The sequence below is a fragment of the Cetorhinus maximus genome, chromosome 1 (genome assembly GCF_964194155.1).
Source record: "Cetorhinus maximus chromosome 1, sCetMax3.hap1.1, whole genome shotgun sequence".
Taxonomy (NCBI): Eukaryota; Metazoa; Chordata; class Chondrichthyes; order Lamniformes; family Cetorhinidae; genus Cetorhinus; species Cetorhinus maximus.
The window spans coordinates 43,534,831-43,559,393 of record NC_135879.1 but is presented as its reverse complement, the minus strand read 5'-3'; the positions used below and the strand labels follow the sequence as shown (position 1 = coordinate 43,559,393).

Here is a 24,563-nt window from a genome sequence, read left to right as displayed (position 1 = left end):
TACATTCTGTGGGGTCCTAGAGGCAAATTTGTTGTCCCAACTCTAAACTTGACAATTCTGTACCTGTATTTTTATCATGCATGTTGGTCATCTTCTCTTGCACTTTTAAAAGTTGGTCTCTAGTTTCTGAGAGAGTAGAATGGGTGACAGTAGTTATCCTGCTTTTACTGTACTGGTAAAATATCTTTGGGTTTTCTTTGATTTTACCTGCCAATTTTTTTTTGTATCCTCTCTTTGCTTCCCTAATTTCCTTTCTTACTTCACCCCTGTACTTTCTATACTCGTCTCGGCTTTCTACAGTATTAAGCTTTTTATGACTGTCATAAGCTTTCATTTTCTGCTTTATCTTACCCTGTATACTTCTGGATAAACAGGGGGCTCTAGATTTTGCAGTCCCACCCCTTTCCTTTGTGGGGACATGTCTACACTGTGCCTGTAGAATCTCGCTTTGGAATACCTTCCACTGATTTGACACTGTTTTCCCTTCTAATAGCCGTATCCAGTCCATTCTTGCCAGTTCAACTCTCAGCTTTGTAAAATTTGTCCTCCCCCAATTTGGAACTTTTATTCCTGTCCTATTTTTGTCTTTTTCCATAATGATGCTAAATCTAACTGTACTATCTCCAAAATGGCCCCCCACTGCTACTTCATGCACTTGCCCAGCTTCATTTCCTAGGATTAAATCTAGAATTGTGCTCCTTCTCATTGGGTTTGTTAAGTGCTGGCTAAAAAAGTTTTCTTGAATGCAGTTCAGGAATTTTGTGCCCTTTACACTGTTTGTGTCCCAATTCATATTAGGGTAGTTGAAGTCTCCAACTATTACTGCCTTATTGTTTTTGCACTCAGAAATTTGCCTACATATTTGCTCTTCTAACTCACTTCCACTATTTGAGGGTCTATAGTCCACACCTAGCAGTGTGGCTGCCCCTTTTTTATTTCTGAGCTCAACCTATATGGCCTCATTTTATGCTTCATTCCGAATATCATCCCTCCTCACAGCTGTAATTGATTCTTTAACCAATAGTGCTGCACCCCCACATTTTTTCTCCTCCTCTATCCTTCCTGAAAACTCTAAATCCACGGATGTTGAGCTGCCATTTTTGCCCCTCTTTAAGCTAAGTTTCCATTATAGTGATGGTATCATGCTGCCATGTATCTATCTGTGCCCTCAGAGCTCATCAGCTTTATTTGGTATACTCCTTGTATTTACATATAAACCTTTTAACACTGCTAAATTCCTGGGCTGTGCACTCCTTAACCTATTCTTCTTCTGTCTTTCAGAGTCACTCACTAATTCTCTATCTCCCTTTCCCTGCTCTGAATTTGCCCTCAGGTTCCCATCCCCCTGTCAGTCTAGCTTACAACCTCCACCCACCTCCCCCCACCTCCCCCCACCCCTAAACAGCACTAGCATATCTCCCTGTGAGAATATTTGTCCCAGTCCTGTTCAGGACCATCCAACTTGTACAGATCTCACCTTCCCTAGAACCAGTCCCAATACCTCAGAAATCTGTTGTCCTCCCTCCTACCCCAGCCTTCCAGCCATGTGTTTTATTGCTCAATTCTCCTATTTCTATACTCACTTGAACGTAGGACTGGGAGTAATCCTGAGATTACTGCGAGGTTCTGCTTTTCAATCTCCTTCCTTAGCTCCCTAAAATCTACTTTTGGGACCTCATCCCCACCTAAGTCATTGGTACCAACGTGGACCATGACCTCTGGCTGATCACCCTCCACCAGAAGAATGTCCTGCAGCTGTTTCATGACATCCTTGACCATTGCACCAGCGAGGCAACATACTATCCCAGAGTCACGTCTATGGCCACAGAAAAACCTGTCTGTTCCCCTAACTAATGAATCCCCTATGACTACTGCTCTTCCTTTCTTCCTCCTCCCCTCCTGTATAGCACAGCCGCCTGTGGTGCTACAAACTTGGCTCTGATCGGTCTCCTCCAAGGAACCAGTATACAAAATGCAAAACCAATTGGTGAGCATGACCCCAGGAGGCTCCTGCACTACCTGCCTAGTTCTCTTGGACTGCCTGGCGATCACCCTTTCCCTTTCTGCCTCCAGGCTCCTAAGCTGTGGTGTGACCACCTTTCTGAATGCGCTATCCACGTAGCTCGCAGATGTGCCACAGTGAGTCCGGCCGCCGTTGGAGCTCCGACACCTGGAGCTCAAGATTCTGCAGCTGGTGACACTTCCTGCACATGTGGTCGCCTAGGGCATCTGTAGCATCCACGACTTCCCACATATTACAGGACATGCATTCCACACAACTAAGCTGTCCTGTCTTAGCTTCAATTTCCTTCCCTTATGTTAATTGTATTTTACTTTCATTTACTTATACTACCTTAGTTCACCTGGCCTTGACTTAACTTTACTTCCCTATTGCTTGTGTTTCTTGCTTAAATTTAAGTAGCTACTTCTTTAAAAAATAATGTGTTTTTCTAATTTTCAGCTACTTCCTAAGGAGTTTGTAACTTTGTGTTTCTCCTGTGATGTCACTCTTGGATATTATTCAAACTCAGCCCTGTCGTGCAACTTTTCAACTCCTGGTCTCCTGGAAGCTGAGAGAGAGAAAAAGAGCACCTCCCTCCCCTCCTCACCGATCTCGCAGTAATTACACTCAGAACCAGATGCACTCCATGACAGTACACTTAACCTCTCTTATATAAACTACTGAGTTCAGATGACTCTACTGTGTGGCAGTTACAGAACCAGATTGGGCCAGTTTTTAATTTGCTGATGTCACCTGCCCCCCAGCAGAGAGCCTGATTAGCCCTGCCCAAGCCTAAAACTTAAAACAGTAAATTTAAGTTAAATGCCAAATTGTAGCAAGCAGTATGAGATTTTGTAGAAGAGATTAATCCTTAAAATTTAAAATTTCACTCCCTTACTTACCAAACTCACAGAAATTACACTCAGAGCCAGTGCAGTGCACTTAACCTCTCATGTATATTTGCTACCTATCCAATTTCAAATTGTTAATGAACAACTTATTTTAAATTTTGAGCAGGAAGCCTGAAGCAATCCTGTTTGGTTTCCACCAAAAAAAACCACACCCAATCTTATGATTCCAGTCTCCTCTCTGGCTGCTTGCACAGGGTGATTCCAATGGTGTATCTCCTCAGTGTCCAATTTAACCTTCAACTTAGCTTCAAACTCCACAATTTAGCCACTGCCAAAAGGAGACATTTCTACTCCTGAAATATCACTTGCCTTTATGCTTACCTCACTTCCAGCATCACTGGAAGTGATCCATACTTTTGTCATCTCCAGGTTTCAATACGAACATATGAATTAGGATCAGGAGTAGGCCACTCAGCCCCTCGAGCTTGCTCCGCCATTCAATAAAATTATGGCTGATCTGAATGTAACCTCAACCCCACACTCCTCCAAAACTTTTCCTGCTGACCACTTGAATTCGATATCTCCAACTTCTAAATTACACTGTCTCACATTCTATTTTGCACTAATTCCTGCTTTTCTATCATCCCTATTATAAATGACCTCCAAAGCATTGTAATCAAAATGTTTGCCTGCATCCAGAAGTCCCACAATAGCCTCACTGTTCCCTGCAACTGCAGTCTCCTTACATATGAATTAGGATCAGGAGTAGGCCACTCAGCTCCTTGGGCCTGCTCCGGCATTCATTATGATCATGCCTGATCTGATTATAACCTCCTGCCTACCCTTGATAAGCTTTCACCCCCTCGTTTATCAAGAATCTATCTACCTCTGACTTAAAAACATTCAAAGACTCTGCTTCCACTGCCTTTTGAGGAAGGGAGTTCCAAAGATTTACTACTCTCTGAGAGAAAAAAATTCTCCTCATCTGTCTTAAATGGGTGACCCCTCATTTTTAAACAGTGACCCCTAGTTCTAGATTCTCCCACAAGAGGAAACATCCTCTCCATAGTCACCCTGTCAAGACCTCCCAGGATCTTAAAGGTTTCAATCAAGTCACCTCTTACTCTTCTCAACTCCAGTGGATATAAGCCTAGCCTGTCCAACTTTTCCTCATATGACAACCTGCCCATTCCTTGTATTAGTCTAGTAAACCTTTGCTGACCTGCTTTTAATGCATTTACATCCTTCCTTAAATAAGGAGAACAATACTGTGCACAGTACCCTAGATGTGGTCTCACCAGTTCCTGTACAACTGAAGTACAACCTCTCTACTTTTATATTCAATTCCCCTTGCAATAAACAATAACATTCTCTTAGCTTTCCTAATTACATGCTTAACCTACATCCTAGCCTTTTGTGATTCATGCATGAAGACACCCAGGTCCTTCTGAATCTCAGAGCTCTGCAATCTCTCACCATTTAGATAATATGCTTCTTTTTTATTCTTCCTTCCAAAATGGACAATTTCATATTTTCCCACATTATACTCCATTTGCCTGGTCTTTTCCCACTCACTTAACCTATCTATGTCCCTTTGTTCACTCTTTGTGTCCTCTTCTCAACTTACTTTCCTACCTATCTTTGTGTCATCAGCAAATTTAGCAACCATTTCTTCGGTCCTTTCATCTAAGTCATTTATAAAAATTGTAAAAAGCCGAGGCCCCAGCACTGATCCTGTGACACAACACTCGTCACATCCTGCCAACCAGAAAAAGACTCATTTATGCCAACTCTCTGTTTCCTGTTAGCTAGCCAATCTTCTATCCATGCTATGTTGCCCCCTACACCATGAGCTTTTATTTTCCACAATAACCTTTGATGTGGCACCTTATCAAACGCCTTCTAGAAATCTAAGTACAGTACTTCCACCAAGTCCCCTTTATCCACAACACAAGTAACTTCTTCAAAGAACTCCAACAAATTGGTTAAACATGATTTCCCTTTCACAAAACTACGTTAACTCTGCTGGATTGCCTCGAATTTTTCTAAGTGCCCTGCCATAACATATTTAATAATAGCTTCTAATATTTTCCTTATGACAGATGTTAAGCTAACTGGACTGTAGTTTCCTGCTTTCTGTCTCCCTCTCTTTTTGAATAAAGGAGGTAGATTTGCTATTTTTTTTTTTTGTAAAAATATACTTTATTCATAAAAATCTTCAATCACATTCAAAACCATTTCAAAAACAACATTACAAGGGTACAATCCAGGTTAAACTTTTACAAAATGTATCACCAGGTGCATCAGTACAAACAATATTACAGTCATTTACAGCCTTTCATTTTGATCTGTACAGCCCGAGGGGCTCTAAACAGTTCCCAGTCTCTCGGTGCGCTGTGGTAGAAAGGTCTTAGACAGCGACCCTTCCCCATTGCGCCTTTGCGGCAGCTGCCCCAAGCTTTAGTGCGTCCCTCAGCACGTAGTCCTGGACTTTGGATTGTGCCAGTCCGCAACAATCGGTCGGGGACAACGCAACAACTATCTCACTAGCCACTTCCTGGTGATTGTGATTTTCCTGAGTTCCTCCCTCCCTTCCAATTCCTGGTTTACAGATATTTCTGGGATGTTACTTGTATCCTCTATAGCAAAAGCCAATGCAAATACCTGTTCAATTTATCTGCCATCTCCCTATTTTCCATTATTAATTCCCCAGACTCACTTTCTATAGGACCAACACTCACTTTGTTAACTCTTTTCTTATTTAAATACCTATAGAAACTCTTACTATCTGTCTTCATATCTCTAGCTAGCTTTCTCTCATATTAATTTTTCCCTCCTTATTAATCTTTTAGTCTTTCTTTGCTGTTCTTTATATTCTGTCCAGTCTTCTGACCTGCCACCCATCCTTGCACAATTATATGCTTTTGCTTTAAGTTTGATACTATCTTTTACTTTTTTTAGTTAACCACGGATAGTGGATCCATACCTTGGAATTTTTCTTTCTCGTTTGAATGTATCTAGTCTGAGTATTCTGAAATATCCCTTTATTGTAAGACCCTTTTTAATGTAAATCCTACGTGCCTCTTGTCTGGCAGCTCTGGTCCCTTTTCTATTCTACACTGTTATAGCTTGGGTTACAAAGTCTACAGCCCTGCACTCTGGAACAATCTCCCTAAACGCCTCCAACTATTTACCCCTTCTCCCCTCCTTCAAACATCTAGTCAACATTCAATTCTTTGAACATGCCTTTAGTCACCTCCCCTAATCTTTCACTGAGCACTAGTCTGTGTTCAGTTGTCACCTCTGCAAAACATTTTCGATCATTTTGCTCCATTCAAGGTTTATAAAACATGAGTTGTTATTGTCTGTCAATTTTTAATCATCCTTTGGTGTTTATATTTTAAATCGAATTGATCACCTTTTTAAAATATTATCTTTTATATCTTTCCTCCTGGACAGCCATAACAACTTTTTTTTAAATGTGTAGAAGTCTGCTTTATGTATTTAGAACGCATTTGTATCAGATTCTTGGTTGGTTGTTCGCTTTTATTTTGTAATTTTTCAAATTACGCAAATTATCCTATCTTGGCCAGAAATAGAAAAGGCATTTTCTTAATATACAGAACATCTGGATAATTTTGAATTACTTTAAGAAAGCAAGATTTTGATCATTGGGTGCATTGTCCTTTTCAGGCCACCCTTTAGTCACAGCCAATTTCCTTTTAGAGATAAAAACAAAAAACTACTGCGAATTCAGGAAATCCAAAACAAAAACAGAATTACCTGGAAAATCGGCGGAGAAGATGCTGCCAGACCTGCTGAGTTTTTCCAGGTAATTCTGTTTTTGTTCCTTTTAGAGAACCACATTTCTATTTGTTTCATCATTAGAATGGCGTCATTCCACCTAATGCTACTTTGATTTTTGATGTAGAGCTCTTGAGACTCAAGTGAAAGCATTATTCAGTTTGTCTCCTGCTTTTGGCACACAAACATGAGCAAGCTTGAAGATTGTGCATTGAATATGCAGGGCTTGACTATAATCACACTACATTTACCTTCTCCATCCACAACCTGCTGTATGTCAGTAACAAATCTGCTTCTCCCATGTTCCTTTTGGGCTGTAACTTAAAACCTGATGATCTTAATCATGAACTTTATTTTTAAAATTTTTTAAAGAAAATCATGCTTTGCTTTCTGATAATTCTAAGTTGCGCACGATCAAGAATGAACATCAAGCTGCCTGTTAGTAAAAAAGGACAGCTGATCATTTATGACATACTACTTAGCATTGACCAGAGGTTTGACAAATTAGGATTCAACCACAAGGTGCAAACTAAAATATAGTGAAATAATTAACTACCCCTGATTAGCTGAGATTGTTTTTCACGGGGACTTAACCTTAAAAAGTGGCTGTAGAAAAAGTTAACTTTTTAAGTAAAGAATCAGTACTGCATCTGATGACTTTCTACATGCCAACAAATGTTATTCATTAGTTATGATAAAAACAGCAAATATCACAAATGCATAGCATATCGGAAGGCTAGATTCCACAGAATATTAGATAATGAAGATGGGTCTCCAGATTAGCAAGCCTAGAATCAATTTGTCTGTGACTTTCCTGTATCAGAATTGGAATATTAGATCATGGAAGTTGTTCCTCTGAGAATTATTATGCTTGTTTTGGACATGCATTGTATTGATATATAGGAAAGAATAACTACAGGGTAATGACAAGATGCTTCACAAAAAAATGAAAAGGAAGTGAACCCTAAGCCAGGAAGAAGTAGAAGGTGTGGTCAAAACCTTGGCCAAAGAGATGGATTTTGAGTGGCTTTTTAAAGGTGTTTATGGAGGCTGAAGTCAGAGGAATTGAGTATTTGGGGAGGTAATTAGAGCTGGTGGAGACTAAAGAAAAGCACAGGGTGGGGTCATGGTTGGAATTATAAGTAAAGCTGAGAATTATAAATATAATGCATTGGACAGATATTCCATGATGGGAATAAAAGATGAACAGAAACTTCTGAAGGACTGTATAAGAGTATTTGATTTTTGGCCAAGTTGAATTTTACATGTCAGCTCAGTGTAGGATTCTAGCCTCTTGAGTCAAAAGATTGTAGGTTAAAGCCCTTCTCCAGATAGGAAAGCACATAAAGCTAGGCTGACACTTGAGTGCAGTTCTGAATGTCTGCTGCAATATCAGAGGTGCTATCTTTAAGATAAGGCATTAAATTGAGGCCACATCTGCACTCTAGAATGATATAGCACAGAGGAACCCTTTCAGTGTATAGTGGTATTGTCACTGGACTAGTAATCCAGAGGCCCAGACTAATGCTCTGGGGACATGGGTTCAAATCCCACCATGTCAGCTGGTGGAATTTAAATTCAGTCAATTAACATGGAACATAGAACTGGTCTCAGTAGTAGTGACCATGACAACAACCATTGATTTTTGTTAAAACCCATCTGGTTCACTAATATCCTTTAGGGAAGGAAAGCTGCTATACTTACCTTGTCTGGCCTATATGGGACTCCCAACCCACAGTAATGTGGTTGATTCTTAACTGTCCGCTGCAATGGCCTAGCAAGCCACTCAGTTAAAGGATAATTAGGGATGGGAAACAAATGCTGGCCTTGCTAGAACTGCCCACATCCCATGAAAAATAAAAAAAACATTATGCCCTGTACACCAAAGTATATGTCACTAATATATATTGTCATAAGGCTATGCCCCTTTATTTTTGGAAATATGATTTTTCAACTTTCAACTGACTGGAAAGTTTTCAATTTGAACTGAGTCAGAGCAAACTGCTTAAAATGCAAGGTCATATTGAAAGGTGAAGGTGAGAAATAAACAAATTACCCTCAGTGGAGTGTGAAGAGGGAGAAATTTCCTATAATCCAGATACCCATCAAAACTCATAACAATCTAAGGAAGAGACATTAAAAATGAAAAGTACTGGATATGGCTGCCACACCCAAAACCTCTTGGAAATATACAATGGGTGAAGTACTTCAAGGTAAGGCTGCCCAGCCACTAGAGAGAGATTGCAAGTGACACAGGCGGTGTCAAGAAAATCTTCAGCAGAGGAAATAAGCTGAAGGCTGCACTCTCTCCCTTTCCCTCTTTTGGAATAAGAGTGCCTCCTGGTTCAAGAAGCCAATTCTACCAGAAACTTACCAGCGAACCAAGATCTCATAATAATTGCAACATCTTCTACATCTGACCGCATTCTAGAAACCAGCTAACTCAAATCAGTCGCAGTGTTTAAAATCTACACCTCAAGAACAATCAAAGGACACTTAACCGTATATTCTTTTACCTTTTTTATTGGACTCTAATCCCTTTATTTCTGATACCTGTGTGTGTGTGTGTGTGTGTGTGGGCCCGAATGATTGCAGGAGGGTGAAATGCTTGACATTGTGTTTTTATTATTTTTCTCAGGTTTAGTGGTAACTAAATTTGCTCTTTTTTAACTCAAGAAAACCTTGATTGATTGGCTCCTTATTGCTCACAGCTTAAATAGTTAAATACATTCTGATTTGGAAAAGGCATATCCACGTAAAAAATAAACTTAAACCTTTGATGTTACCAACCGAGAAGGTTCAATAGAGGTGGGCCAGTTCACCCCTTCTCCCCAGTTGTAACAAAAAAACATATTGAATATTGTAGCTGAATTTAAAATAATTAAAAATATTATGGCTCTTCAAGTGGTGAATGCAATCACTTGGCTTTGTGTGGTAGATGATTATTGTCCTCGATTCTCAATAGTTTGTATTGCAACGAAGCAAAAGATATGCCTGGTAACCTAGCTGTTTTAGTTAGCTTTAATCCCGATGTAATTCTGTATCTTAAAAATCTCCTCCTCCATAGTGCCCAAATCTGTAACAAAAACAGAATTACCTGGAAAAACTCAGCTGGTCTGTGCCCAAATCTGTGTCTGGTCTAGACCTTTTATCTGCCCAAATCATTATGGCAAAGTAAATTTTGAATCAGTCACTGTTTTCTGCTCAGGAAAGGCTTGCTTTAAATCTTTAAAACCGTGCTGCAGCAGTTGAGTTTTCCCCACACTGATCAGGTTTTTTCGAATACAAGCCATGGTTACTGAGCTGTTTCAAACCTTCGCCAAATCTCAGGAAAATCGTTAAAATGATTATTAAGGCCAGTTAGTTACTTTGCTGTCACTGGAGGATCGAATTTAGCCACTTCAAAAATATCTGGCTGTGATGTGTTCCAAGCCACACACTTAAAAATGAATTATTTCTCAGTGCTGCCTGGTTACTGCGCCTAGTTTAGAAGCTTTTTTAAAGCCTTTTTTAAAAGTTTGTTTACCCTTCCTTGATCATCGCTAGGTTCTTTGACTTTACTTTTTGATCAGTACTTTCAATGAACCTCCATGTGCTATGGTTGGGTCATAGAGTCATAGGGCAGAATTTTCCCAGAATTGCACTAAGTGCGGTAGCGGGAGGGAAAATGGAGTCCTACCTGCCGACGAAAATGACGGGTTTTCACGCCATATATTCCCGAGCCCGCCTCATTATTTATGCATTCCCAGGAAACGCCATTCCCATGGCAGCTGGGTTCCCATTTGCCTGCTCGCCATCACCCTACTGTTGCATCATGCCGGTCGCCATCTTTAAAAGGTAGCCACCAGCAAAGCACTCATCACCACCAGCTCACCACCGCTGTCTGGGAGACCTGGCCAACAAAGGCAAAAATACTGCAGCCCCCTGCTTCAATGACGGGTCCCTCGAACAACTGCCAGATGCCATGGAGGCCCAACGGGATTTGCTCTACCCCCGCTCTGGCCGCAGGATGGGTAGCAATGTCACCAACCTGGCTTGGGAGGTGGTGGCAGCGGCGGTCCGCGCGAACACCCTGCAGAGGAGGACAGCCACCCAGTGCTGCAAAAGGATGACTTACCTCCCGCCAGGGTATGTCAGTCTTTTCATCACTCCCAACGCACACACTCACAAACCCATCACACCGTTCACTCTTTCACACACAGCGTCAGTGTCCTCATCCCGTCCAATGGACCACTCACCGCCCACACAGGCATACTTATCATCTGGCCTGGCAGGAGTCCTGATACACTCTCCCCATCTCTATCCATGCAGGACCAACTGGCTCACAACAGGAGGGAAAGGTCACAGATAGGTAGAGGGATGCCGGAAATCAAAGTTCTGACAGAATTCGAAAACAGAGCCATCCAGCTAGCCGGTGATGACCGGGACCGGTCCTGTGCTGACGGTGAGGCTGGTGCTGCTCTACCAAGTGAAGATCCAGCAGTGTAACGTCCATCAGACAACCATGTCGTGAGTGATGTGTCCTCTTTCACAGGCCACTGTCATGTACTATTTATCTCTCCTTGCTTTTGCAGGCACATCTGCCAAACAGCTGAAAGAGTCCATGACCCAGGGCCTCCAACCAAGCCCTGAATAAACCTCTGAAGAGGAATCTGAAGGCACCCTACCTGAAGTCCTGTCACAGCCTCCAGCAGCACAGAGACACACACCTTGGTGGGATCTAGCTTTAGAGCAGCCTTGGGATCACAATCTGGTGAGCACATCGCACTATCTGATCCACAGCAGGTGGAGGCATGGACTTCCCAGGTCCCCGGCACTCGAAGGATTGCTAGAGGCCAGAACATTGCTGAGTCCGAGTCAGATGATGAGCCTCCGGGCTCGGTCATGTCACAGTTGCCGGAGCTGCAAAGGAAAGCTAGGGAACATCAGGAAAGGATGTCTGCTGCACTCCTCAGATTGCAAGGCATGTTGGAGGAGTCCATCCGTCTTCAGGCTGATAGCGCCGGCATTGCTACGCACCGAGGTCAACACTGGCAGGATGGCAGCTGCCATGGAGCCCTTGGTCCAGGACATCACTCCTGCACTGCTGCACGGGCTCAACTCCATTGCTGATGCCATAGTTGGCCTCCAACAGTGTGTACGTGAGTGGGGTGCTAGGCAGCTCGATCTCACTCCAGCTACCCATTCCACTCACAGAATCAGCCAGGGGCCCTCAGGCACCCATAGGGAGGAGGATCAGGAGGTGCACACTCCGGGGCCATCCACCCAGCTGACTCTGGGAGTGACCGGCCCATCCGAATCCTATCTTCCTGTGACCTCCGCAGATCCAGCTTCACAAGCCAAGGAGGTTGCCACTGCTACACAGCAGGACCCCAAAAGCAGGCCGGGACCCTCCAAGTCTAGGCCCTCCAGAGGACGCCCGCCAAAGTCATCACAGACAGGGCGCCACAGTCAGCAGGCTGCCTCCACCTCTGCTGTGGATATCCAGGGAGCACCAAGACAGCCAGGTGTCTCAGTCACTCTCTTCTCCATCAGGGTTAGGAAAGTTAGATAAAAGTAATTGCACAGTCTGATCACGGGTGTTGATCACTTGTACATACTGTTCACTATTGTCAATAAACTCCTAAGAATGTCACCCTGCCTGTGGCACCTTGTTCTGATGAGAAGTGTTTTTGTCACTCAGATGTGAAGCCTTTCTGCACAAGATAAAAGGCAGGTGTCTCAGTCCAGGGCCTCTTCCCTGTGCTCTGTGTGGCCTTCAGGCCACATGAGCCTCCACCCCTCTTCATCTCTCCCATCAGCATATCCTCTATTCTTTTCTCCTTCATGTATGTATCTAGCTTCCCCTTAAATGTGTTTATGCTTTTCGCCTCAACCACTCCCTGTGGTAGTGAGTTCCACATTCCCACCACTCACTGGGTAAAGAGGTTTCTCATCAATTCCCAATTGGATTATTGAACCCCTTCAGGATCTTAAAGACTTCCATCAGGTTACCCTTCAGTCTTCTCTTTTCTCAGGAAAAGCATCCCCAGCCTTCCTGAGGGTGAAATGCTGTCAGTTCAGGTACTATTCTTGTGAATCTTGATGGTCCAGCCTCACACTACCTGGAAACATTACTGATGCCTGTACCTCAGCAGTACTGGTCATTGCTGCCAGAATGTAGTTGGCAGGCGCCACAGAGTTCTCTCATACTTTCAGTGTGCTCTCAGCACCTTTAAGGTGGGGCTGGCCCCCATCACACCAGCATCTGCGACCAGTGATGCTGTGCACCAGCTCCTGAAGGGCTGAGGTGCTGAAGGTGGACACAGCATCAGATGCGTCTAAAGTTTCATGGCTGCGTCTCTGAGATTGCCCTGATCATGGAGCGCAAGCGAGCTGCCCTCGGCCAGACTGGAATCAGACATTCTCAGAGGCTATGTGAAGATCTATGGAGTATCCTCACTGCATGTTGTCATCATCCTCCTGTGATTGAGCGATTATTGGGGCCTCCAATGCAACTCCATGACAGGAGCATTCTCACAGAGGGTATTGGTGCTCCAGTAAGCCAGACTGGAGTCAAACCATTAACAACTGCGATGGGAGGATCTACGGGAACACCTCACTGCATGTCGTCATCATCCTCCACAAATCTGGCAGCTAATAGGGCCTCCCAAGTGCGCCTGCCTCATCTAGCTAGTGCAAGAGCCTCATCCCTGTCACCGTCACCACCGAGGACCCCCTCACCCTCATCCACGTTGGCGTCCTCCTCATTGGAGGAGACATGCAGCTCCTCCATCTCCTCCTCAGCCAGCTCCTCTACCTGTTGCAGAACCAGGTTGTAAAAGGCACAGCAGACGATGATGATGCATGACACCCTCTGCAGACTGTATTGCAGGGCTCCACCAGACCAGTCCAGGCACTGGAACCACATCTTCAGCATCCCGATGGTCTGCCCCACCAAGCTGCGATCTGCTGCATGAGCCTCATTATAGCGTCGCTCTGCTGCAGTCTGAAGCTGTCGCATGGGTGTCATCAGCCACGGCCTCTGTGGGTAGCCCTTGTCCCCAAGCAGCCACCCTTGCAGCCTCTGTGGACCCTGGAAGACTGCAAGGGTCTGCGAGTGACTCAGGATGTAGGTATCATGCACACTCGCTTGAAGCCATGCGCATACCTGCAGGATATGTTTCTGGTAGTTGCATACCAGTGAGTTCAGTTCAGTGAGTGGAAGCCCTTGCAGTTGATGAAGTCCACCGAGTGTAGCGACGGAGGTGTGAGCGCCACATGAGTGCAGCCAATCGCACCCTGCACCTGTGGGAATCCTGAGATCAGGGAGAATCCAATGGACCTTGCATCCTGGCTGTCCTGGTCCTGGGTGAAATGCACAAAGTTGTGTGCCATGGAGAAGATGGCATCTGTGACCTCATGGATGTATTTGTGGGTGGCGAATTGTGAAATCCCACAGAGGTCACCTGTGGAGCCCTGAAAGGAGCCACTGGCATAGAAATTGAGCACCGCGGTCACTTTCACAGCCACTGGCAGTGGATGCCCTCCATGTCCCCTTGGTGCCAAGTCCTGCAATAAGTGGCATATGTGAGCCACCGGGTCCCTAGACATGCGCAGTCGTTGACTGGTTCTCAGTCATCTGCAGGAATGACAGGCGGCGTCTATAGACCTTGGGTGTTGCTAGTCGTCGGCAAGCCACAGCTCACTGTCACTCCTGGGCAGCATGCACGGGAGCCCCTGCTGCCCCTTCTTCATGAGGTTGCTGTTCCTGCCTTTGCGCGGCCAGGAGCCTCAGCCACTTTCTTCTCCATCTTCTACAGCCTCAGTAGGCCATCAGGCATACAGCTAGGTCACCAGGATCCATGATCCTGATGTGGTCCTCCTGCAGCATGAAAGAGAGAGAGACGGGCTGTACTTAGCACCTTTCCTGGCCCTGTGTGACTGCCCCTTAATGCTTCCCGGGGAGTGCTGATCAACCCTTGGAGGCCAGAGATGAGTGCGCTGCATGGCTGCCCTGTCAACCTGCGACATGGGGGACACTGGTCCAAACTAAGATGCTGAGATCACAAGGGGCTGTGAGCACCTCCATCAGTGACTGCTACATGGCCAGTGTTGATGAGAAGATTGTACAATGTGTGCAGACTAACTGCTTCGCAATAAAGTGGTGACAGACCCGAAGTCTGTGCCGGGGCTGGGGGGGTGGGGGTGGGGTTGGGGGGGGGGGTGGGGGTGTGTTGGTAAGGAAAGGAGGGCTTGATGGCCCTTTGGTGCCTCCGCGTTGTCTGCATGGGCAGGCAGGCTAGGAGCCTGACCCCAATCATATCACTGTGGCTGCGCCTGATCTGTCCCTGTTGCAGAGGCATGGTCAGTTCATACAGGTGTCCATAATGCATGCCCACTTCTCTCACTAACCTTGCCCCCCACCTCAATTGCCTGTGCATGGGATGCAGCACTTGACCACCCACTCTCACACCCTCATCGATAATGGCCGCCTTAGAGGCTGGCCAACACTTGCCCTCGGACACCCTGCCCCCTTCAGTAGTCACCTCCAAGGCTGGCCAGCACTTGCCCCTGGACACCCCACCCCCCTGAGCAGTTGCCTCTGAGGCTGGCCAGCACTTGCCCCTGGACACCCCCTCCCCCCTCAGCAGTCATCTCCGGGGCCAGGTATCAGTTGCCCCCTGAGGCCTTCAAGCAACAGGCGAGCTGTGGAGAACGCTGCTGCTCACTCACCACTGTTTCCCCAAAGTGAAAGCCACCAAGTGCATGTTGCCTGTGTGCCATTGTGAAACACGACGACGTGCTTTCCCGCCGATGTGGATGGAGGATATGGTGGGGTTCCAAGAGCCTGGCGGGATGGCCTTTTAATCACATGCAGATATATTACAATTAGCTCCCCGCCAACTGATGGCAGGAAACACAGCCTGCCATTGTCGGGCTGAGCGGAAAATCGTGACCTGCCTTCACACCGTCGTGAAGCATGTCCCACCATATTTTTCACACATCATCTATCATACCACTGCCAGCAGGCTCGAAAAATTCCACTCTTAGAGTTATACAGCACAGAAACAGGTTCTTCGGCCCATCGTGTCCGTGCCGGCCATCAAGCACCTATCTATTCTATTCCCAATTTCCAGCACTTAGCCCGTAGCCCTGTCTTCTATGGCGTTTCAAGTGCTCATCTAAGTACTTCTTAAATGTTGTGAGGGTTCCTGCCTCTACCACCCCCTCAGGCAGTGCGTTCCAGGTTGCAACCACCCTCTGGATGAAAAGATTTTTCCTCAAATCTCCTCTAAACTTCCTGCCCCTTACCTTAAATATATGCCACCTGGTTATTGACACCTCCACTAAGAGAAAAGTTTCTTCCTATCTACCCTATCTATGCCCCTCATAATTTTATATACCTCTATCAGGTCCCTCCTCAGCCATCTCTTGAGTCCTTCTTGAGCTGCACAATTGATTTCTTCTCTCTGCCGCTTAGCCTCCATGTCTGGAGCTTTTCTGATGATTTCCAACCGTTTCATCGTGGTCACCTGTTTTGGCACTTTTTTTTCACGTCAGACTGCAAATTTTCCATTTTTATTTTTGGAGATTTTGGGGTCCTTCAACTGCTGCCACCATGTTGTATGTTGTTGTGGTAACCCAGGACTAGGACTTTTCTAATTTTTAGCACCTCCTCTCTTTGTATCCCATCCATGACCTCATTTACAGTTCCACTGGCGCCATCCTCTTCTACAATGAAGAGAGTGGCAAAGTAGTCAGTAACTCTTCCCCATTCCCTCTGCCTCCACAAAATCATCTCCTTTCAGGTCCCGAATACTTCACCCTTCCTTTGATTACATTTCTATTATTTATATCTACAGCGTATCTGACCATTGCTTGTCAACACAGTGCCAGTTGTTTACTACATTATGGTTCACATACAGTTGGTTAAGATGTAAGTGGATGCCAGCAGCACCTTGGACACTGGCTCAGCGCTCAACAACTGCTCAGAGACCTGGAATCGAGCCCGAGCCTCTCACCTTTCAGGAGCCACGTGTGAAAGGCGTGCTTCAGCCGCCGCGCCATCCAATCACTGCGATTGTAGGACGCGTGGGGCTTTCGGATTCGGTCCAATGACAGCACGCCCGTTTGTTCGCTGCCGCCCAATCAGCAAGCGCATGTCCGAGCCAGCGTCCAATCAGAAAGTTGGTAGCTGTCGGGCGTTGTCCAATGGGTGCGCGCGCTGCGACTGGAAGCCGAGCGCCAGTCACATGATAGTGAGGGTCTCGATGGAGTTGTTTAACTTTTATCTACAATGCAGTCGAATGATTTTATTTTGTGCCAGTAAAATGGTACAAAATGGCTCCGACCCTGCTGCAGAAGCTGTTTAATAAAAGGGCAAATGCGGCGTCGCCTTCGAAAAGTTCCAAGGAGGGTCCCGGGTTTAGGTAATGTCGAGTGAAATGCCTGGTGTGGTGTAAGGGGAGCTGGATCAGGGTATTTGGGGATATGGCTGGAGGTAGAGGGGAGCTGGGGTCTCAATAGCATTTGGTATCAGAAGCGAGAGGTGTTCCAAATTTGTTTCTTTGGTGAAATTCTCTTGAAGACAGCAATAAGTACTGGCTTATTGCTTTTAGTTCATAGTTAATCGCTGTTGCTATATGGTGTTAGTTCATAGTTACAAGTATTTGCTGTGATCAAAATGTATTTACACTACAAGGGTGGTTAATTTTATATAAATAATATCAGATACTAAAGCTGAAGTCCCCAGCTTTAAGGTAATTTGTTCGGAAATTATCAGTCTCCTGCGCCATTTCTATAGATTGATAAGCACTTTGAGTTTTCTACTTGTGTTATAATGCAGATGGACCGAAATATTAATTGTTATCTACCTCTGGAGAAATAGTTTGGACTGCTTCGCAATACTGTAATGGATATCATTTAGTAATTGGAATGGAAATTGTTGCTTGTTGATAATGTGGGGAGGTTAGCTTTTAATGCCCCAAAAAATGGGTTGAAAATGTGTTCCTTAGCGTTGTTGTGTCTCGTGTCTGAATTTGTTGCCGTGTTACCGATCCAAAATAAACTTTCTAATTCTCTTAGCATTACCTATTGTAGTACGCTCTATTTTGTAAATTCTTCAGTTACCGTTGGAGTTTTACAGATGAACTTTACTGAAAGTTTGACTCTGCCTTGAATTTTTTCTTTGATAAGAGTTGTCAAAAATTGTAAGTGCATTTTGTGAATTTAAGAAAATTTAATCAACTGCTTATCTTTACCAGAATTCAAGAATGGAAGTTGATAAGAAAGATTGTCAATTTTCTCCAGTTGTTGAGTATTTTTTTTAGTTCAGCTAGGAAAACCCATGATTCTAACCATCACAAGGTACAAATTGAAAGGAATGGGTATGGAGCATAGGAGTCCAAGAATATGTATACATTAAGTTAACAGTACCTGCTACACGTTAAATGTTTTCAATAATCCATGAAAAGTGGAGGCATAGACCTGCTGCCTCAGCAGTGTCACAGATTTCATTGGCTGACTGAGGGTATTTCAGTGATGTCCAGGTACAGATTGACCCATAATTTCCAGAAAAGCATCTTAAAGGGACCAATTTGAAGGATTTGAAATTGACCCTATTGATTCACCTGGCCTGAAAATAGTATAGAATCCAATGAAATTGCTAGTTTGAGGATTTTGTGCTCTCAATTTTTTCAAAAAAATGCTTGCAACGATAAATGGAATTATATGGGGGATTGCAGGAGAGAGTTGTATTGTTTGTAATTCAAAGGTAGTAACTTGTTTGTACGGCACCAGATTTTCATTCAACAGGTGAAAGAAACTTAATAAACTAGAAATAAAATTGATTTAAAAGGTTAGCTCTGTATGTATTGGGGTAAGTCCTTCACCATTAAATGTTTAATGAGATATCCACCAATCTGTACGCTGATGTTTCTTGCTTTTGCTGTGGCTCTGGTTTGTGCTCCCTTCTAAGATTGTGTTGAATACTGGGAATCTTCCTGTGCCTTTTGATTATCCCTCCTATCTTTGGGGGAATCATTCTTGGGAAAATATTGTGATATGATCATATTCATGCAGCTTTTGCAGTATTTGGCCATTTGTTTGCTATCAACTTCCTTCTCCCCCTCCTGAAACTAATATCCCCTCACTGTGATTTGGTTCCATGAGGGACCAAAGCCTCTCTCTCCCACACGGTCCCACCCTCCTTTTGGATCCCCACCATAGTTTGAACATAGTCATTGAATGTCATCAGTACGTTTGTCTCTAGGTGCATCATAACTCAGCTCAATGCCTGTATGTGCAAAGTCCCTGTAACAGTTATTAGATAGTAATTAGTAATAGAAACCTTGTACCCTGCCTAATACCCTTTCTCTCTAATTTAGTTTATTTTTGTTGTAAACCCTTGTGTCCTCCTATTCATTGTACCACATTGGGTACAAAACACAACAGTACTGTACGTGCTGTCATTTAAGATAACAGATTTCAAATAAAATTGTGTTTATTGTCTCAATAGTTATGGTTTGGGAAGAAATTTATCGAAAAGTTAGCTTTTGAGTTCAGATTTGTCTTTCACCCTTTGTATCAAACAATCCTTCTGTGATGTAGCTTCCAGCTCTATCAAAAATCTATCCTTGATCCCTTCCTATTTCTAATCCGCATGCTGCTCTTTGCTGCATCATCTGAAAACGCAACACAGGTGTCCACGTGAATGTTGACAACAACCAGCTCTACTTCACCTTCACCTCTCTCAACACAGCCACTCTTTCACTAAATTGTCAGACTGTTTGTTCACATGCAGTATTGGATGAGCAGAAACTTCCTCCAATTAAATATTAGGAAGACTGAAGCCATTGTCTTTGGTCCTCACCACATATGACACTTCCTGGCCACTGATTCCATCCTTCTTTGAAATGACCTAAGGCTGAACCAGACTCTAAAACCGTCTATTTGATCCCGAGATGAATTTTCAACTATGTGTCCATGCAGTCACTAAGACTGTCTTTTTCCACCTGCATAAAATCTCACAACTCTATCCCTGTCATAGCTCAATGTGCTACTGCAACCCCCATCTCTGACTTTGTTGCCTCCAGATTTGACTATTCTAATACAATCCTGGTTGGCTTCCCATGTTTTTACCCCCTGTAAACTTGAGGTCATCCAAAACTCTGCTGCCCATCTCCTTACTGCACCAAATCGCCCTCAAATTATTATCCTGTGCTCGCTGACTTACATTGGCACCTGGTCAAACAATGTCTTGATTTTAAATTGCTAATCCTTGTTTTCAGATCACTCCATGCCTCCTCCTCCCCTATCTCTGTAACCTCCAACCTCATACTCGTCATATCTGAACTGCTTAATTCTGGCCTCCCGAACATCCCCAATTTTAATCACGCCACCATTAGTTGGTTATACCTTTCAGCTGCCTAACCAAGCTCTCGAATTCTCTCACTAAACACACTCTCATTTTCTTCCTGTAAAATGCTCTTAAAACTTAAATCTTTTACCAAACTTTTGGTCATCTGCCCTAATATCTCATTATGTAGCTTGGTGTCATATATTTTGTTCTATAATGCCCCAATGAAGTGTCTTGCGACATTTTGTTACATTAAAGATGCTATATAAATATAAGTTGGTCTATTGTACTGTGGTCAAACCTGGACCAGGTTAGGATAGCTGGCCTGTTGCATATGTTGTGTCCCCATTATGAGCTTATGCCTGAGTATCTGAAATCATTTTTTGTTTATCTCCATCCGTTTCTACTTCAGTTGTATGCGCAGGAGTCTTAAGTGCTTGCGTCTTTAAGTAAGGTCATTCTTTTAGCTACTAATGATGTAAAATACTACTTTGATCAGTGTACGTAAATGAAGTGTGAGACAAACCTAAGGATTGAACACTGAGCGTTCTTGGACACATTTCAGGCCTGGCAGCATTCCATTTGCTATATAAGGGGAAGAGCGCACTCTGCCTTACTCATGCTTCAGCCACACTTGCTGATGGAATTATGTCAGGAGAAATGATTTAGAATTAAACAATGCATAAGTCTGGGTTGCCACACAACATACAATAAGCAATCTCAAATATAACTTTTAACAGCAATATGGAAGCAGCTTCCTTTAAAGCTCAATTGCAGTTTGTAAGATGCTTGAACTTGGATCCCCAGTTCAGTTGACATTTATACTGGGGTAGGAATAGGAGAGAGAGGAAAACTCAACTAGGTTGAGCAAAATAGCTGTGAGAAAATTATTTTCTAGCATCACTCAACACTTCTTGGTGAGAATAGCAGAGCTGCATTAGCTTTGTCTGTGGGAATGGTTATAGACTGATTCATATTCCTGATTCAAAATATTTGATATCATGGTTTTTTAATAACTTAATCAGAGATTACCTCCCAGGTTTTACCATCAACTTTGAACTACATAAATTTGAACCACACAGTTTTTATTTGCGACTTTCTGTAAACAAACTGAGTTGCAACCTAGCAGAATTTTTATTAAATCTAATGGATCAAACACACAATTCAAAGACATGTTAATCAGAGCTTTCATGTTAAGAACTTCAGTATTGTATTGATTGCCTGAAACTTATCTGAAAGATTGTAGAATGAGACATTAAATCGAAACCATGTTTATTTTAATTCACTCTCATTTGGATCCCGTGGTGCTATTTCAAAGAAGAGCAGGGAAATTGTCTTGGTCAATATTTATTCATCATCCAACACTTAGTTATTCATATTTCTAGTTTTGGGTCCTTGCTGTCCACAAATTCACTGCTGCATCTCGTACATTACAATAGTGACTACCCTTGCGAATTATTTCATTGGCTGTACAGGGCTTTGGGACAACCTGAGGTGGTAACAGCCACTATATAAATGCAAGTCTTATTTATGAACATTCTGTACAAAATAGCATCTAATCTAGCACATATTATTTGGATGGTGGTGTAACACCGTTACTAATTGTCCTCAGTTTTATGTTTTCTTTCACTATCAGCAATGTTTTTTATTCTTTCATGGGATGTGGGCTTTGCTGGCTGGGCCAGTATTTATTGCCCATCCCTAGTTGCCCTTGAGAAGGTGGTGGTGAGCTGCCTTCTTGAACCACTGCAATCCAAGCAAAGAAGCTCTTCCCGGCCTTCGACAGAACGGTTTCTTTGATTTGACCTCTGAGGTGCATGTGGTCTTCTGATAATTTTCCTATTTCATGTGCAGAGCCTACTGGGCCTTCACAGGTGTTTCACCTGAGGATCTGAACTCACTATTTGAAGAATCATGAACTAACTTTACAGACCAATTTATTGCATCACCAGGCTGTGTTGTCGGTGATACTATTGTCTAAAATGTAGTTTTAGGATTGTGCATGTATTGCAGACAGATGGAAGGTTGTTCTGCAATTCTATGATTTATCTTCATAAATGAATATCATGCTGAAGGGTCCTGGTGGTATGGTTTTCTTCAGAAAGAAAATTGGATGAAAACAGTAAAGAAATCATTTAATTCCACAAACTAAAAATACAATTTGATTTTCCCAGTCACAGCAAGCTACTAGTCCTGATTATACAGGTGCTTCAGACATGTTCTAAACCAGGAATGGTCGTCTTTTTGATCTGCACTGTTGATTTAGACCTATGTTCATGAGCCAAAATGTATATTTCATCTCTTTTTACAAGATTCCATATCTATATCACACTTCCCTGTTATATTGCTAACAATCTGTGGTATGTTAAGAAATTCTATTCCCATGGAAACTCGTTTTTACTCCTTGGATGTAACAAGCTGGTGCTATGAAGTGCATAATGGAAGGGCACCCAGTGTATTAAATACAAGCAAACAATTGCATTCTGGAGTTTTGTTGTTAATCACTTTTAACTGTATTTCTTCAATCTCAACCTAAAAATCCCATAAATGATGCATTCACACAGATGTAAATGGTTGAACTGTAGGGCTCTTGCACAAAAAATGATTACCAGTGAGTGAGGCATATTCCTGTGTAAATCTTTTGAGAGAAAGACTACAAATTCAGTGCTATTGCTGAAAGTTTTAAATTTGCAAATTTTATATATTTGCAGCTGTAATTCCTAACTGGGTCTCTGGTTTTGATTATTTTCCCTAAATCAAAACAATCTAGTCTCATGTCGTTCTTGAGGGCATCGCTCATTCCTTTTTAAGTGGGGAAGAGCATTCAGCTCGGAATGAATTTTCTAATGCTGTTTTAGAATGCTTTGATGAGGAGCTGGCAATGCTGCAGATTTTGTGACGGAGAGCCACCTGCTTCAAATGATCAGCAGAGAGTCTGTTTTCTTGTTGTACGTAGCTGACAAGACAGGTCTCTAGGCATCCTATAATAGTTTAAATTTAGCATTCCTTATAAGAAAGACTAGCATTTATATAGTGCCTTATCACATCCAAGAAATATCCAGTAAGTGTTTTCACACACATGACTTTTTGAAGTAGTCACTATGCAACTGCTACAGTAAGTTTGCAGAAACCATGAATTCCCAAACATTTCATTAAATGAATGACCAATTAATGTTTTATGGTGTTGTTTGAGAGAAGCTTATTGGCTAATGGTTCCCAAAGTGAGGTATGGCAGATATTTCTAGGGGTAAGAGAAATTGTGTAATGGTGAATTTTGTTTTAATAATTTAAAGGATGAAAATTTATTCCGACCTCCACCTCCACCTCCCCCTCTCCATAGTCTGGGGTTCCCAAACTGTGGGCCTTCACAGTAGTGAGCTCTAGCAGCAGACAGGACTGAACATAAATTCCAACAACAAAAGTGCAAGTGTCTCTTGTGAGAGTGGGAGAAGATCCAGTTGTGATTGGAGGAGCAGCAATGCAGGAGAGAGGGAACCTCTGATTGATTGGAGAAGTAGAGAGAGGGAGGAAACGTGTGGTTGGAGATAGAACATCACAAATTCCAGTGAAGTCCTGCCTTTCGTGACTTCCATAGAACCATAGAAAAGTTACAGCACAGAAGGAGGCCATTCGGCCCATCTCGTCCATGCCAGCCCGAGGACACCAAGGTGCCCTTTCTAATCTCACCTTCCTGCACCCGGCCCATAGCCCTGCAGCTTACAGCACTTAAGGTGCAGATCCAAGTACTTTTTAAAAGAGTTTAGAGTTCCTGCGTCTACCACCAGCTTGGGCAGCGAATTCCAGACACCCACTACCTTTTGCGTAAAAAAAAAAAAGTTCTTCCTCATGTCCCCCCTACACCTTCTGCCACTTATCCTGAATCTATGTCCCCTGGTTCTAGAATTCTCCATCAAGGGAAACAATTTTATCCTGTCCACTCTATCTATTCCCCTCATAATTTTGTACACCCCAATCAAGTCACCTCTCAGCCGCCTTTGTTCTAAGGGAAATAACCCCAACCTATCCAATCTCTCCTCGTAGCTACACTTTTCTAACCCTGGCAACATTCTTGTAAACCTCCTCTGCACTCTCTCCAGAGCTATTACGTCCTTCCTGTAATGTGGTGACCAGAACTGCACACAATACTCCAGTTGTGGCCTCACCAGTGGAATTTATACAATTCCAACATTATATCCTTTCTTTTATATTCTATACTTCTAGCAATGAAGGTGAGCATTCCATATGCCTTCTTTACAACCTTGTCTACTTGAACTGCTGCCTTCAGGGACCTGTGTACTTGTACGCCAAGGTCTCTCACTTCATCTACTCCTCTTAGTATATTCCCATTTATTTTGTAATCCCTGTAACTGTTTGACCTCCCTAAATGTATGACCTCACACTTCTCCATGTTAAAATCCATCTGCCACTTTACCGCCCACTCCACCAACCCATCTATATCGTTTTGGAGATTATGGCTATCCTCTACACTATCCACTACTCGGCCAATCTTCGTGTCATCTACAAATTTCCCAATCGTGCCCCCTACGTTCACGTCCAAATCGTTAAT

At 43.4% G+C, this 24,563-nt stretch overlaps 1 protein-coding gene across 1 annotated transcript in view; it reads left to right on the top strand.

The window, feature by feature from the left end:
• The first annotated feature begins 16,888 nt into the window (after positions 1–16,888).
• Positions 16,889–24,563, top strand: part of LOC144679755 (folliculin-interacting protein 2-like) — a 111,578-nt gene continuing 103,903 nt past the window's right edge. Inside the window, exon 1 of the mRNA XM_078540466.1 lies at positions 16,889–17,069. Within this exon, the coding sequence (XP_078396592.1) occupies positions 16,981–17,069 (89 nt within the window). The 5' untranslated portion in view covers positions 16,889–16,980. The remainder of the gene's footprint in view (positions 17,070–24,563) is intronic.